Source organism: Oculina patagonica, chromosome 12 (assembly GCF_052425735.1).
Source record: "Oculina patagonica isolate OP01 chromosome 12, crgOcupat, whole genome shotgun sequence".
Classification (NCBI taxonomy): Eukaryota; Metazoa; Cnidaria; class Anthozoa; order Scleractinia; family Oculinidae; genus Oculina; species Oculina patagonica.
The window spans coordinates 32,258,053-32,269,826 of NC_135769.1; the positions used below are offsets into that span (position 1 = coordinate 32,258,053).

Sequence of the window (11,774 nt, forward strand, 5' to 3'; positions counted from 1 at the left end):
AGGCTCTCGGTAGTTGAAGGCGATCGAAGGTAAACGAGGCGGACTAGCCCTAGTTTTTCCCTCACTTGACCGCTTTGTTCGCTCATGCGATCACCCCCCAACTACCGCGAGCCAGGATGGAACAGGCTAACCTTTGTAGGATCCACTTCAGAGCTCTTCGGAAATTAGCGGTAGTAGTCGTTTGATTGTTGGGATGTACTCTGCGTTCGTGATATCACGGAAGAGATCGGACTGCACACGAACGTTTTTCAGAAATCTTCGATAGTAGTTGACAAGCTTTACACAATAAGACGTTGCGTGGTTGAAAACGTGCATACTGAAAGTCAAAACCTTTCATTTTATCTGCGCGCGTATGAAAGACGAGAAGCAAAATTTGTTTCTACCACACGGCAGAGACATTCCGTTTTTCCCTTGTGGCATGGAACGAGGAAACACTTATGGAAACACGTCTTTCAATTATGCATGAAAGACTTTTATTGATCAAGAAGTGTGTTTTGTAGCCTGCATAGAAGGTACCTGTGTAATTCATGAGCGCGCATTTGGGAAACGTGTCTCTCGCCTTTTGCGTTTTCCAAAACGCGCCCAAAACTTAACAGGAAAACGCAAAAGGCAAAGACGCGTTTCCCAAATGCTCTCCCTGTCGAAAGAAACTCTGAATTTAATTTACACTTTCACACCAGTACGCAAGGCCATTATCTTGTCGAACACATGATAGTTTGAAGCCGAAAGGCCTCCTGGAAATAAAAAAAAACTCGGGTGATACTTGATAAGTAGTCCCTCCCCCCCCCCCCCCCCCCCCCCCCCCAGCGGATAGCCATAGTTCCAACAAATCGCCTACTAGTAACGTTTCTGTCTGGATCAAATTAAAGTCATAAATTTAAAATTTATTTTTAATCTCTTTGAAAAATGTTTCTTATTCATGAATCTTGTTGGGAAACGTGGAAATGTGTCTCAAAAGGATCATAGTATCTTTGCTATGAACCCCATTGTGTCTAATTTTCGCTATACAGGAAGCATTGTTTCCAGCGTCAATTTTGTCTGCAAGAAGCAAAATTTATTTCTACCACACGGCAGAGACATTCCGTTTTTCCCTTGCGGCATGGAACGAGGAAACACTTATGGAAACATGTTTACAAAAAATTGTTTCCTGTTGTTACTCCTTGTTCCCAACCTTTCTTTAGTGTTTCCCGCCTCTGTGCTATTTCTACTACACATGATATTAAAGTAACGTTCCGCAGCTTTTCTCATTTTCTCTCAGTTTCCGCCCTTTCTTCTCCCGCTTCCCGCCTTCTACGAGTCTTCTATTCTCCCGGGCTCCTGGCCCCCTGTCCCCCTCCACTCCTCACTTCCTTCAAGTCTGATATTTGATTTATTTTTTTGCTTATCCTTCTTTAGAGTAGGGACAGTAAGAGTAGTTAAGTAAGAGTAAGAGTAATGATATGTTTTGAGTCACTTTTTTGGCCATAAAATTTAAAACTGGTCGGAAACATTGCACAAAACAGCACGGTGTTTGTCAACTTCATAAGATCATGATCTAGAGCAATTTGACTGGCACTGGCAGTTTTAATTTTTTTGTGTAGACCTATATGAAGTATCAGTCTACTAAATGTCGCGTGAGCCGAGTCAAAGTAGTCGGGAAATGTTTTTGACAAATGTAGGAAGAAATTTAAAGGAAACAACGCGTTCTCCACCTGCAGAGTATACAGACTGCGAAATTGTATTTTAGCAATCAGCTGATGATTATTTGGAATTATTATAAAGTTATCTGATATCGTATCCCATAAAAAAACAAATGTTTCCTTCCGCGTGGTTGACATGACTGACATATGCTTCTCGGAATAATAAATGAGTGTTTTCTGAAGCACTGCGATTCCTGTTATGGGAAACAGTTGTTTCCGCAAAAACGTTTCCTCTTGGCCGGGCTCGAGAAACACCTTTTGTTTTTAGCCATGTTTGTATTCTCAGTTTTCTAAATGACAGAACACTCTATGTTTTCAGTGAAAATGTAGCGAGTCTGCGATAGGGGAGCCGGGCCAACCCCTTTTCATTTAAAGAATGTGAGCAGAACCGAATACATACCCACCCCACCCCCTGTTCTAGGTAAGAAAAGGCCCTTCTACACTCTATTCCTACCTCCCCCTCCCCCACCCCTTTATTTTGAGCACATCTGACCCGGGGCGGTCTTGATCAGGGTATGCCCTTGCATAGTTGATACTGTGTTTAATTGAATAATTTAAAAGCTCTCAAGACCAATTAGAAGTTTACAACTGTCGTGACTTTGCAGCTTCACGTAATTCAAATTTCTCAAAGTGTCAAAAACTCGAACCGAGCTTACGAACCAATCCTATTAAATGGGTTATATAAATGTCGAAGGACTGAGTTTTCATTGTCTTCCCACAGTTGAAAGAAAAATTCTCGTATCTTCAATTTCTACTCAGAACTGATCCTTTCCCGGCTTGCAGGTCTTGGGAGTAGATGATCGTGTATACACCTTTAAAAATGTTTTAAAATTTAGTCCATTACCGTATAGAAGTATACTCTTGCCGCCCCCCTTGCGTTATGAATTTGAGTCTGAAATTCACCCGAAAAGTAGTCAAATACATGAAGTAAGAGAAGATGGCAGTACTGTAGGGTTTTTCTGAAAAGCAGAATTAAAATTGGTAGAATATTAACAATTTTCCAACAAATTTGTCCAAAAAGTCTAACAACGGGGAAACGCGATATTATAAAATAAGCTCCGGCCCGGTATGTTATATGACATGTTACACGGAAATACACTGAGCTATTGATTCGCTTCACAAAAGTTTGACCGGCATTTCAGTCGGTTTATTATGCCGAGTGGTCGCTTACCAAGGCTCAAAGCTGATTCAAAACATTTTTTTTATATATAGTTTGTAGAAGACTCAGTGAAAACGTGTTCTCTCACAAAGATGACCAAAGTTCCTTAGCTAATACGTGGTACTGCCGCCTGCCTGTTGTTTGATAACATTTTAACGAAATTTACTAATGATCAAACTGAACTTAGCAGCATTTAACAGCTGTGTTTATCGTTTCTCCAAACAAAGAGCTAGTTAAGTGGAGTTTTATGAAAGAGTTTGTCATGGAGTCATGACTTTGTTTCATGTTTTATGTTTCACTTTGAGTGATGTGCACTTAAAACCTGTTTCCTCTGTGTGAATATACCCTCTGAACGGCAAATGCTGTGTTGTTGGTTGCTTTTCTAAAAATATAACCAAAGCGTTAATGATATATATTTAAATAAATATGTGGTCCAAAAGGATATCTTTAATATCACATCCTTCATTCTTGGAAGACTTAAAAATAATAAAATATATAATGATTTTTTATAATGACTATACCCAGAAGGCTTGTCCATTGCTAAGGTTACCATTTCGTTTTAAGGAATTCTTTTGTTTCTTTTTATTTCGGTCTTGACTGCCTTTTTTCGCATGTTCTAAGTGAATTCAGCTGGTAGAAAATAAATTAGTGATATGTTTTCGCGGACGTGTCACTAAGCAATTCGGTCAGACTTCCGTGACTGCAGTTCGCGGGCTCTGTTATGTCAGCCAATCACAGCAAGACACGACGGGTACGTAAAACAATTTCCGGTTTGTGGTTCCACGTCTTGGTCCTCTTTCGTCGTCGTCTTCTAAGTTGAACAGTCGAACATTTCGGTGTGCACGATAAAGAATTTCACGATGAAGATTTATCTCACGTTGTTACTTAGTTTAGTAGCCCTCGCGTTTGGAGAAGACATCAAAGAAGAGGAAGATGTCTTAGTCTTAACCGAGGCTGTTTTTGAACAAGCTATCAGCGACAATGAGCATATTCTGGTCGAGTTTTGTAAGTAACTGTACACGTTGTGACCCTTTTATAAAGTCACTTTATACAATAGCAAGACACGTTTTTGGTTATAATTTGTGAATGTATCTCTCCGTTTTAGATGCCCCATGGTGTGGACATTGCAAAGCTCTGGCCCCAGAATATGCGAAAGCTGCTGGAAAGCTCAAAGAACAGGGTTCTGCCATCAAGCTTGCAAAAGTAGACGCCACTGCCGAAACCAAACTTGGTGAAAAATACGAAGTTCACGGTTATCCAACGATCAAGTTCTTCAGATCAGGAAAGCCGGTAGAATACGGAGGTTAGTTTAAAAATCGAGTGGCTCTTTTTAGATCTAATGAAAACTCGTGTGCTTCGTCACGAATCACCTTTACTACACGTGCAACTTGCTGTTGTACAAAGTTGTGAAATATTCATTGTTGAGATGCGAGATATTCATTGTTGAGACTTCGTTGTTTTCTATAAACTGGACATTTTGTTTGGGAAAATTGGCAGCAATTAAAACTATAATCTTTCATTAGTCTTATAAATCGTGTTTTTCTTTGATAAAGTTTTTTCCGGTAACTCTATACAAGGTTAAATTTTTGGGAAAGCAAACGTGGTCCTTTGTCTTGGAAGAAATATAGAATCTTTATATTGGCAATACAAAAGATGCTTGTTTTAGCTGAGCAAATCAGATGTTTATTTTAAATAGTGTGAACACGATCCTACTTGTAAAGTGTCTTTGTTCAGTTTCCTAAATTCAACTTATGCGAAATTAACTTGGAAAAATAATATCCTTTTTGTGATAGCAGCTGTTGATATGACCAAACTTTTTAACTGGCTTCAGTTTGTTGAACAAATCAACCGTGCAATGTGGGTTGATATGTATCTTCTCAATAATCAGAAAAGCTTTTTTTATCTGTCTACACCGGTTCACTAGCTTTGCGTTGCACAATGTTTAAACAGGAAACTCTTGATAATGAAAGAACACATTTTAGTCAGAAACATTTTAGACATAAACAAATTTTGATATGATGGCAAAAAAACCGTTAAACGATGAATCATCATTGCTAAAAACAAAAAACAAGTCCATCGTCACTTGCTGATGATTCATCATATCTTTGTTCCTCAATCTTAAAATTTAATAAATGCAAATTATATTCTGCCATTGATCTTTTTTTCTTGGCGACCAATCACAAGAATACAACTCCATCCTTATACATTTTGGAAATTTTCAAGTTCTGCTTGTAATAATTATTATAATACTAATAATAATGCTTTGCCCACATCATTTTATAATTTATTTGTTTGTTGTTGTTGTTTTTTTTTTGCTTAAATATTAAGGCTGTAAATTCTGTTTAGTGAATGCTTGCTTAACCTGTATTTTGCCAACAGGTGGCCGTACAGCTGATGAGATTATCACTTGGTTGGAGAAGAAGACAGGCCCTCCAGCTAAAGATCTGAAAACCGCTGATGAAATCAAGGAATTCACTGAAAAGAAAGATGTCGTCGTTGTTGGCTTCTACAAAGATAAAGAATCTGATGCTGCAAAAGCTTTCATCGAGGCCGCTCAGGGTGTTGATGATATCGAGTTTGGACTCGTAAATGATGAGGCTCTTGCTAAAGAACACAAAGTAGAAGGAGATAACCTTGTCCTTTTCAAAAAGGTATGTTTGTGATTTGTGCTATTCTAAGAAATCCTCACACTTCTTCTCTTGCTCCCCACCACAAACTCTTTAACATGCTGAGGGTGTAAATTACACCATATTTATCCTTCAGCCTCCATGATGAGAGATTTATACCTGTCTATCTTTTGATCATAAATAGTCATGTTTTGAGAAGGAGAATAAAAAAACTTGATCATGTTATGGGAAAAAACTTGATTTAAAACCATTTCTCCCAACATGGGTTACAGGAAATGTATGAAAAGCACAGCAGATGGGAGTATTTAGATACATGAGATTTGGACCATAAGATTTTAAGACATATTAGATGAGTTAGGGTTTTATCCCATGTACATGTAAGTCTTAAGTGTGAATTACCAAACCTTTGAAATAATTTAAAGTTTCTCTGTGACCTCTTTTCTTTGTTTTTCACACTTTTTTCCTGTGAAGTGCAAAGTACTTGGAAACACAGTCTTGTCAAGATAATTATTGTTGCATTGCATTTAGAAGGCTTTGTTTTTATTCAACAAAGAGCTGATAGAGCAGTATCTAGGTAGTTTAAAGCCCACATTTCTTGTTAGAACTGTTAAATAAATAAAATAATGTAGGTCAGTTCACATAGTTTCCAAACTCTGTAAGCTACAATAAATATTATTAAGAATCTTTGTTAAGTTTGCATTGTTGATGTCCTGATTTTAGTTTGATGAAGGACGTAATGACTACGATGGAGAACACAACTCTGAAGAAATTGTCAAGTTTATCAAAGCCAACCAACTTCCTCTCGTGACGGAATTCAATGATGAGGTATGAAATCAATATTGATGATAGCCAGTCCTTAATATATGATCCAAGGTATTCTAACACACGCACAAGTCTACATGAAACTTGATGTTATTCCCGCCCTCTTCAGCTCCTGTCGTAACTGCTTTTAGATTTCCCTTGGCAGTTTTTAGGTAGACAACTTGGTTGTTCTTACAATAGGGATTGTTCCAAGTCTTTATAATATCTTAATTGTCTGTTTATCAGAATCACAAGAGGTGCATTGGCCTTACTGTTAATGTAGCACTTTCAAGGGCCAGTGGTTATAAAATTACTGTCCTCAAGAAGCACACTTTAATCTTGCTACCTAGGTCTATAAAATATGTAGCACTTTACAAATTGTTAATGTAGCCAAAATACACAAAGAAGTCACCTGTGATAGAATAGAAAATGCTCCTAGGAGAATACCAATTTCTCTAGTTGCTTCATGCTTCTCGCATTGGAATTTAACACTGACATTCTTTTCTTCTCAGAATGCACCCAAGATTTTTGGTGGTGAAATAAAGAAACATGTTCTGCTTTTCGCCAGCAAAAAGGCAGATGAATTCCAGGGTATCCACGATGGATTCTCTGCAGCCGCCAAGGATTTTAAAGGACAAGTTCTCTTTGTTCTCGTTGACTCTGATGTAGAAGACAACAGCCGTATCTCAGAATTCTTTGGAATTGACGCTAAGGAGATCCCAACTGTCCGTCTGATCAACTTGGCAGATGATGACATGACGAAATATAAGCCAGAAACTACAGAACTAACCACTGAAAATGTCAAGACTTTTGTCAATGATGTTCTTAGTGGAAAAATGAAGGTAACTATTTGAGTCTTAGTGACATGATAAGCTGTTGGAATGTAAAAATAAACCCTAGAAGTATAAGACTGATATTTCTCTGTACAGTCAACTCTCGTTATAGCAGACACGCATGGGGCATCGTTTTGTGTCCATTATAGTGAGAGTCCATAATAGCGGGAGTCATTTCAAGTCAAACCTCTTTCACGGGGGATTTGGATTTTGTCCGTAATAGCGAGTGTCCGCAATAGCGGGGTGTCCGCAAGGCAAGAGTTTACTGTACACAAGGCATGCCAATGTTTTGAACCAGTTGTTTTCAAAAGTCAACTTTTTCACCAACAATAATATGACCTAAGACATTTCCTGTTTTCTAGGACAGTACAGTAGTTCTTATTATCTGTGTGATTGTTTCTTATTTTATTGCTTTTGATTTCCAGGCTCATTTGCTTAGTCAAGATATCCCTGAAGACTGGGATGCTAAACCTGTGAAGGTTCTCGTAGGAAAGAACTTTGATGAAGTAGTTAAGGACAAAACCAAGGCTGCTTTTGTTGAATTCTGTGAGTATGTTGATAATCCATTTGGGCATGGGAGGAAAGTGGTTAGTTTGCATATGTTCAATCAGACTTGGGGGATGTCTTGCAATTAAGAAAGTTTGGTCTAACGAGAACAATGCCCTCAGAAGGAGAATGGTGGCATGCCGCAGTGGTGATCCAGTGCTGATACAATTACCAAATAAAATTTGAGATCAAATCTCAGATGTTCTTGGTTTTTTTTGTTTTTAGTAGCATAGTACAAGACAAGGTACATGAGGCTTCAAATGTTTGCTTTGTATGCTCATTTGTCTCGTTTTTTTTTTCTCTGTTAGATGCACCATGGTGCGGTCATTGTAAGAAGTTAGCTCCAATCTGGGATGAACTTGGAGAGAAGTTCAAGGACCGTGAAGATATTGTTATTGCTAAGATGGACTCCACTGCCAATGAAGTAGAAAGTGTGAAGATCCAAAGCTTCCCTACCCTTAAATATTTCCCCAAAGATAGTGATGAGGTAAGTATCGCAACCAGAGCAGATAAAATAAGGCATTACTATTTCTTGTTTTTTGTTTCTTGCATAAATTCACTGCCATTGGTGGTTTTTCAACCAGTTGTTACAGGGCTGCAAATAATTTTTTTCACTTGAAAGGACATTTGTCCTAACAAGACACCATCTTGGTCAGACAAAACAAAATTTTGGTTGGACATCACTAAAAACAAAAGTTTTAATTTTATTCATTGTTGCCATAAAATAATTTACTATGAAAAATGGTCCAGACATCATGTCTGACCACACTTGGGCTTTCGTCGGACATGAACAAATTTTTGTCGGCCAATGTCTGATGACCGACTGTTATTTGCAGCCCTGATGTTATGTCACTCTGTACAAGATCCTTAACACTGTTCAAAGTGATTAGAATGCTTGTCTTGGATAACACTTAATATTTGGCTCTGATGGTTTATCGTGGGGTGGGCTGAGGGATATCTTCTGAGAATGAGTGTACAATATATAGTTTGGGATTTCAAGATAGCTGGTGAATGTATAATAGTAGTTAATGGTTCCTTGTTTCTCTTCAGATCGTAGATTACAAAGGTGGAAGAACCTTGGACGATCTAGTCAAGTTTATTGAAAGTGATGGTAAAGTTGAAGAACCTAAGGAAGGCGAGGAACCAGCCCCAGATTTGGAAGAAGGTGAAGGTACAGAGGGTGAAGTAGAGCCAGAGGAGGGAACTGACGCCACTGACGAAACTGATGCAACAGAAGCAACCAAGGATGAGCTGTAAAATGGCACATCTACTGTTTAATTCAAGCTCCAGAGGATTTCTTACATGAATAAGAATTAAATGAAACACTTTGCGAAAGCAGGGGTGTAGCTAAATCAATACTCCAACTAGTGATTGATATCTTCGCAAGGTTAATGCCATAGGCTTGAAATTTTCCAGTAACTGACACTTAGCTACACCCCTGTAAGAGTGCATCACTTCTCTTAATCAGTACAAGGACATTCTTTAGCCACTTCTCAATGACGCTAGTTAGGGTAAAATGTTTTAAACTTTTCATGTCTGTGTTACTACTGTTTATAGGTTTTCAAAGTTTTTTTTGCAAGTGTGTCCACATCCACACTCAAAATTAACCATCCACCACGAGGCTTATAAATCTTTCCATTTTATTTATGGCATTTATAGGTGTGAAGGTTTAATTTAAAAAAAAAATCTGAAAAAGAAAAAGCTTTCAAATAAAATTCTTATCATTAAAATTATTTCTTGCTGTGATGTTTTTACAAGCAGTAATTATTGTTGTCAAAGTCTTTGTTAAAGTTACATGGGAGCAACTACAGAATGCAGGACCACTTCGGTCCACCATGTAGGAGTCCATAAAATTATAGCTTAGGGAAGTTATGGTTGAATGAATTCAAAAATCAAAACCTCTGACATTCTTGCAAGTCCTTCAGGAGAAAGGTTAATTAACGGAAAACAGTTATGACAGGCGCACTAGGAAGTAGCAAGATTTGTCTTGACGAGCCCTGGGTCCTTTTGTCACGCAATACCATAAAGCGTCGCGTGACAGGGCTAACAAGGAAAAGTTTGCAATCCGTCTCAGTTGCCCCCAGACTCCTCTTGCCGTATTACGTCTAAGGACTTTTTTCTGCTTTAGTAAGTTTTCTGTTTGGGGTAGCCTGCGGGCAGGTTCACGTTTGCGACATGTAACTCGGGTGAAATGGACAAACGATTTTAAAATGTCGTGACTATAAATTCCCTCTTGCTCAGGTTTCGACAAAGAAAACCCCTCCCCTCCAGGATGATCGAATGGGAACAAAAACCAAGACCCAAAAAAATCCCTAGGGCTGCCAACTTAACCCAAAAAAATCCCTGGATAAAAATTGACCCATTAAAAATCAAGAGTAAAACACGTTTGTTTGTTCGCAGAACAAAGCACCCAAGGCCAAGGCACTACACAAATCTTCAGATTGTTTTTAAGGTCGCGGGGGATACCAACAGCATGAATAAATTCATGAAGGGAAATTTTGCTTGACCTGCATCTTTTAAAACGCTTATTTCTCGGCTGTTATGGGTGCGATTAAGCTCAAATTTTACAGAGATATAAAGAAATGATGAAAGATTGTGAATGTCATCTTTTATTTGGTAGATTGCATTTAACGGCGATGTTATAGCCTCGTTAGTGCCAAATTGGGAAAAACATGATTTTGTGGCAGAGTTTGCGGAACGAGTAGGAGACAGCACACTGTGATCTTGTCAAAAACTTATCAGTCAATACCTCTAGAGTGTCATAACAGAAGCGGATTTTTTAATTTAAAGTGTGCCAGCAAGTTATGGCGGTTTAAGTGCGCAAATTTGAATTTAATGTCTTCTACCTCTTTCTAAAAGCGCTCTTTTAAAATTCCGCTTCTGTTATGACACACTACAGTATTCATAGTTTACCTATCTGCAGTGGCAAGTAATAAAGTTCTGTATCCGTGCTGTATTCTCTGCCACAAAATTGTCGGATAAGTCCAAACTTTGAGATTTCCGAAGGTGTCCCGACCTAAATACGATCATTTTGCCAAGGAGAGATGTAATTATGGTAATTATATTCCACGCTTTTATGGTGAGAACAATGCGTTTTTAAAAAGGACACGATTGTTTATGCCGAATATTTTTGTGATTACTCTGAGTTGCAGAAATATTCAAATTTAAATAAAAATAAGCTCGAAGACTTCTTACAATCTATATGAACGTACATCGCTAAGTGTTGTTTTAAATTGGTTAAAATATCAAAGAAACAGGGATTTTTTACAAATCACGCGCACGCGCCCATATTTTTGTCCAGTCATAAATATCTCGTAAAGTTGTCGATGTCAGTCGTTGTACTTCGTGCATACGCTTTAAATAAATGCATAATGATGAGCCTAAGGTGTCCCCCGCGACCTTAATACCCAAATACATCATACTTGAATAAAAACATCCCGGAATCGAAACTTTCAAACCCCCAAAAATCCTTCGATCATCCCCGTCACTTTAAATCCGAGTACCCCCATTGCCCCCCCCCCCCCCATCTCCCCCTTCAGATTGAGTTTGAAAAGGCCAAACTTAGAGCATGTCAAAATTGGCAATCTATAAATAAAAAGGATAGATTATACTGATAGACCTGCGACAGTCAATACACCTCGCACACCAAGTAAAATATATTTGGACTTTGACCACAGTACTGGCAAGCCCTAGCTGGGAACTCCTGCTTTGGTAAAACTTCAGTTCAAAGGCAGGAAGACTGCGCGGAAACCCAAACTAAACCACGAAATAGAGTTTTATCAGATAGCAAGCAGCGCTTACAATTTATTCCTCAAGCATTTTTTCCTCCTATCCTACGCAGACTCGTCACGCAATCTTTCCGTAGTGGGTTGGGTTCCCTGTTCGTCAGTAGTGGTCACATTGTATCATAAAGACTGTTTCGAAAAAATAATTGTTTTCGTTTGAAAACAAATTTCAATTACCCGTATTATAAGATATACGTAACCACGAATGCAATGTGCACAGAAGTGCACAGATATCAGATCAGACTTCACATCGCTTCCTGTATAGTTAGAAAAACGTTTTTCATTGGTCACTTGGTATGCTCGATATATTGGGGTTTTTGATTGGTTTTGCTGATCATGCATCT

At 38.3% G+C, this 11,774-nt stretch overlaps 1 protein-coding gene across 1 annotated transcript; it reads left to right on the forward strand.

Annotated features, from left to right (window-relative positions):
* The first annotated feature begins 3,621 nt into the window (after positions 1 to 3,621).
* Positions 3,622 to 9,376, forward strand: LOC144633194 (protein disulfide-isomerase 2-like). Its single transcript, XM_078492007.1, has 8 exons — positions 3,622 to 3,843; positions 3,944 to 4,141; positions 5,218 to 5,489; positions 6,186 to 6,290; positions 6,779 to 7,108; positions 7,525 to 7,645; positions 7,954 to 8,132; positions 8,696 to 9,376. Exons 1-8 carry the CDS (start codon positions 3,699 to 3,701, stop codon positions 8,900 to 8,902), a joined length of 1,557 nt encoding a protein of 518 aa, XP_078348133.1. The 5' UTR covers positions 3,622 to 3,698; the 3' UTR covers positions 8,903 to 9,376.
* The last annotated feature ends 2,398 nt before the right edge of the window (positions 9,377 to 11,774 follow it).